Source organism: Capsicum annuum, chromosome 4 (assembly GCF_002878395.1).
Source record: "Capsicum annuum cultivar UCD-10X-F1 chromosome 4, UCD10Xv1.1, whole genome shotgun sequence".
Taxonomy (NCBI): Eukaryota; Viridiplantae; Streptophyta; class Magnoliopsida; order Solanales; family Solanaceae; genus Capsicum; species Capsicum annuum.
Genome location: NC_061114.1, coordinates 213679397 through 213684681, shown reverse-complemented (window position 1 = coordinate 213684681; position 5285 = coordinate 213679397). Strand labels below are relative to the sequence as shown.

The 5285-nt window shown below is 33.7% G+C and overlaps 1 protein-coding gene across 1 annotated transcript; it reads left to right on the top strand.

Moving 5' to 3' along the window:
* Window positions 1-985: 985 nt before the first annotated feature.
* Window positions 986-4694, top strand: LOC107867391 (cyclin-D4-1). Its single transcript, XM_016713606.2, has 6 exons — window positions 986-1759; window positions 2695-2781; window positions 3009-3107; window positions 3232-3433; window positions 3537-3664; window positions 3804-4694. Exons 1-6 carry the CDS (start codon window positions 1400-1402, stop codon window positions 4047-4049), a joined length of 1122 nt encoding a protein of 373 aa, XP_016569092.1. The 5' UTR covers window positions 986-1399; the 3' UTR covers window positions 4050-4694.
* Window positions 4695-5285: the final 591 nt, after the last annotated feature.

Sequence of the window (5285 nt, the reverse complement as noted above, 5' to 3'; positions counted from 1 at the left end):
TTCGATCACAATATAATTGTAAAAACTAAAGATTATAAAAAAAAATAAAAAAATCCGAAAAAACCCGACTAAAACCTAAACCGAAAAAAATAATTTTATGTTGGTTTGATTTGATTTATATTTTTAATAAGCTGACATGATTGTTTTTTCTTTTTTTTAATAAAAATCGAACCAACCCGACCTATGTACACTCCTTAATTACTAATGTAAAGATAATCTTAATATAAGGTGATATTATCTAAATATATTGCTCGAACTCTTTAATAAACAATATTGATGGGTATATATCGAATCCTTCAAAAGCAATATGGGGTGCTATTACTCAAAAATACTTCCAATATAGATGTAGATGCAGAAGCATTTTTAAAGAATACCATAAACATAAACCTATATATGTGTCTATATAAATACAAACATAACTTTAAATACATAATTACATATACATGTACATATCTTCGTATATACAGTCTTCATATACATGTACATATTTTTGCGTCTATTGTCTTCCAAATATGACATAAAGAAAAAAAGTTCTCGAGTATGTAGCAAATATTTATATTAATCTCAACGCTTAAATAATATCGACGACTATACAGGTTGCTCAAACACTTTAATAATATTGCCGACTATACACGTTGCTCGAATGCTTCGATAATACCGACGATGATACACGTTGCTAGAATGCTTTGATAGTATCGCCGATTATACACGTGTTTGAAACTCTTTAATAATATCGATAGTTATATACATTGCTCAAACTCTTTAATAATACCAATTGATGTAAATCAGATCTTTCAAAAATACTTATTAATGGATTCTCTCTCTCTATAAATATAAATGTTTTTTCTTGGAGAATCCGAGAAATATAGACGTATGTATACAGTATATATAGACACATATACAGACGTAAAGTATATACTAAACACACATACATACGCATATCTTCGTGTATATTGTCTTCCAAATATGCTAAATATGACATAAAATGTTTATACATTTTCTCTCTGTCTCTCTCTCTCTCACTAACCAATCCTATTTTTTTTCCACTTGTTACTGTCTATATTTTCGGCACTCCCATTTCTCATTTTCTTCCATTGTTTTGCCCTTTCCCTTCTCTCCCCCTCCCACCCTCCCCCCTCTCCAAATGCCCTAAAAATCCAATATATAAACACCCTTTTCTTCTCCATAGCCGCACTATCTCTTCTCTCTTCTACATCCACATCTACTAAACAGTCTTGATTTTCTCCTTCAAAAACCATTTTTTGTTTCAAGAAAATCACTTGGGGTTGTGTAAAATGTTTTGTTAAAATCAAGATTTTGATTTTCTTGAGTTAAAGAACGAAACTTTTTTTGTTTTCTTGAGTTGAATATTGATAGTGAGATAAAAGGGTATTTATCAATGGCACCTAGTATGGATTGTGTGTTTTCCAGTCTTTTGTGTGCAGAAGACAACAGTAGTATTTTTTGTAATGAGGACGATGATGTTGGATTTGGGGTTGTTGAGGATGTTGTTGTAGTGGTGGAAGACAGATGGGGGTATCCTAGGAATCATCGAACTGTTGAAGAAAGTAGAGGAACCAAGAGTTTGTTTAATGGGGGGGATTTTTTGATTGGTGTGCCATTGCAGAGTGATGAGTGTTTAGTGTTGATGATTGGTAAAGAATGTGAACATATGCCTAATGGTGATTATCTTGAAAGATTGAGAAATGGGGATTTGGATATGGGTGCTAGAGATGAGATTCTTGATTGGATTGCTAAGGTTTGGTTCATGGATCTTTGTTTAAGATTAATTACGATGATCGGACTCTTCAAAAATGTTGTTGTCGGGTGCGTGTTGGATCCTTCGTAAGTTAGTGGAGGATCTGAGACGATTGCGGCAATAGTTTTGGAGAATCCGAGGAGTATAGTGATCGATGGAAATTGTTAACCGATGGTTCATAATAATAACTTAGACTAATTATGATGATTGGGCTCTTCAAAAATGTTGTTGTCGAGTGCGTGTTGGATCCTCCAAAAATAGTACATTTTTGATTGAGGATCTGACACGTGTGCGACAACGAATTTGGAGAGTCGAGTAATATATTGATTAATGGAAATTATTGACTAATGGATCTTAACAACAACTTAGATTAATTGGATTTCAAGTTTATAAAATTTAGGTGTGTCTTGATGAAGTTATTAGATTAATCTACTAAACAGTAACTGGCAATGAAATACTATTTAATAAAGGGTTTAAAATGATGTATCTTTTTTATTTGCTAAAGGGGAGGTTGATACTATGTCATTATTATCTTAGGAGGTTTTAGTTTGGGATGTGTGTGGGGGAGGGGTTGGGGTGGGGGTGGTTAAGGGTGTTTGATGAATGATTCTTGGCTTTTGCTTTATCATGGTATTAACTTTTTGAAATACATCCACAGAAAAAAATGAATGGGTTTTGGTGGGGAACCCTTTTGGTGTTTTGTTTAATGGTCAGCTAATGCTGATACATTAATGAGTTTGTGTGGGATTTTCACTATTCTTGTTTTGGATCTTCTTTTCCTGTTTCACCAATTCTTAGCTGTCTATTACTGTTAATCAAGTAGTTTCACACTGTAGTCATGTGATTGATTATCAGTTACTAATTACATTTGTTTTTATTTGAGTCGATATTGAGTAAATCTAATCTAAATCCAATCGTGGATCGGGTTATTGCAGGCTCATTCACATTTCAATTTTGGTCCTATGTGTGCATATTTGGCTGTCAACTATCTTGATAGATTCCTTTCTGCCTATGAGTTACCTGTAAGTTCTTTGATTACTTAATTTGGTGTTACTTTGTTTCATTCAATCACACCGTTCGGGGTGGCTCAGATGGTTTTGCTTGGGACTTCCATAATGGAGGTCTCAAGTTCGAACCTCTAGGAGCGGAGCTTACCGTGTGCTCACCCAAAGGGGGGTCACTCGTCATTAAAAAAAAGTTCTATTCAATCACACATTGCTGCTTATAACATCTATTATTGTTTCCACAGGAGGGAAAGGCATGGATGATGCAGTTACTTGGTGTAGCTTGTTTGTCTATTGCTGCCAAAATGGAGGAGACTGTAGTTCCTCTGTCTCTAGATTTACAGGTGAATTTTCATTTGATACTTTTAAGTACATTGCTTGTATCTTTGTGTTCTTCCTCGTTTACGAATTTATCAATCTTGAATACCGGCTAAATAACGATTGTGAATTTGCAATGATCATCGACAGGGAGGGGATGCAAAGTATTTATTTGAAGCTAAAACCATACAAAGAATGGAGCTCCTTGTGTTGAGCACATTGAAATGGAGAATGCAGGCTATCACCCCATTCTCATTCCTTGAATATTTCGTCAAGAAGCTAAATAGCGATCAAGATGCTTCGAGATCTTTGATCAATAAATCAGTTCAACTCATCCTAAGCACACTGAAAGGTGAAGTTCATTTATCATCGATATAATCAACATCTTGTTTGACCGAAGAGAAAGTAGAAAATGAAAAAAGACTAATTGTTTGGTTGTTGAAAATTCAATGCAGGAATTCACTTCTTGGAATTCAAGCCTTCTGAGATTGCAGCAGCAGTAGCAATCTCATTTGCTGTAAAAGTTGAGACAGTAGAGAGTGAGAAAGCACTATCTGCTCTAGTTGATCAGCATGTACAAAAGGTAAATATGGCGGTCCAGATAGCACAACACAAACACATTAGTACAATCTTGATCATTCTTGCACTTTTCTATCTGGATCATTTTCATGTTGATGAACTCATAACAACACTAAAGTTTCCTACTTTACTGTGGTTTGCAGGATAAAGTGATGAAGTGTGTTGAATTGATTCGAGAATTATCATCATTGCCGACTGATTTTGTTAAACGTCCAATTGCTGCTTCTTCAACCCCAATCGTTCCTCAGAGTCCTATTGGCGTGTTGGATGCAGCATGTTTAAGTTACAGAACTGATGGCTCAGGAGTTAAGTCATGCGCGAATTCATCGCATAGTAGTCCAGTTAATAAAAGGAGAAAGCTAAATACACCTCATCAAGTGAATACCTAAGAGATGGAAGGACCTTTTGTCTAGTTATATTATGATATGGTTGAATGAGAGTTTTGGTGTGATTTTTGAGAATGCAATGCACCCCACAACAAAACTTCAAAATAATGAAAGTAGGAATGCATAATGAATATGGTGGGGGTGGGGATATTGTGAGTAGTTGGATCATTTTGGTGGTTGGAGAGTGAAGAAGATATTACATAGACAAGAGGTTTCATTCCATTAACATGAAAAAAAGTTGGAGCTGTTAAATATTAGACTTCTTAACAGCAAAAGAAGCCAAGATTAATTAGGGAGAAATAGAAATAATGAATGCAAAACAAAACAAAACAAAAAAACTCTTATATAGTCTGTCTTGGCTTTGAGAGTTTCATTATAGATAAAGTTTGTTTAGCCTTTGATGGTCTGTATTTGTTTTAGAGCCTAAAAAAAGTAAAAAAAAAAAAATAAAAGAAAAAGAATCAAGGTGAAAACCCCAGAGAGAAATTTTGAGTTATTTCCATGAGGCAAGAGGAAAGGGAGAGAATTTTGAATTGTTTAATTTTATTTATGTAATGTTCACTTTTTGCATCATGTATATACTTTATGGCTTTCTTTATGAAATTCTAAACTATACAGTTGAGTAATATTTGATTTTGCCTCTTTTAACTTGTTGCTATTTCTATCAAGAGTTTAATTTCTATATGCATAGCATAAGTGAATTTTTACACTATTATATCATCTAATAAATATTGAGCTAAGATAACTTAAAAAGACTCTTATAGTGTGAAAGTATTTTAGGTGAAGTTCACATGAATTTTCTTATAAGGATTCACATCATTGAAATGAGATTAGTAACTTGAAAAATAAAAGTACTAATTTATTTGCTATAACAAGTTCTCATTCATGAGACTATAAGTTGAATCTTTTTTTGTAACTTATCACTATATTCTTTAAGGAGGAAAGTTTTGTCTTAATTGGTAAAGTTGTTGTTATTGATCACTGATTAGGAGGCCACGGGTTCTATTCATAAAAATAATCTCTCTCTTGTAGAAGTGCAACTCTTATAGTTCAATTCTTTCTCGAACCCTACACACATCGAAAGATTTAATGGACGGGTCGCTCCTTCATTATCATAGTCCTCAGCATAATAGATTCTTTCTAGTTTTCTAAAATTTTCTACCTGTAAATTAAATGGAAAAAGACCAAAATAGCCTCCTGCCATATATACTTTTTTGTGGAGCACATGTGATCAGTCTT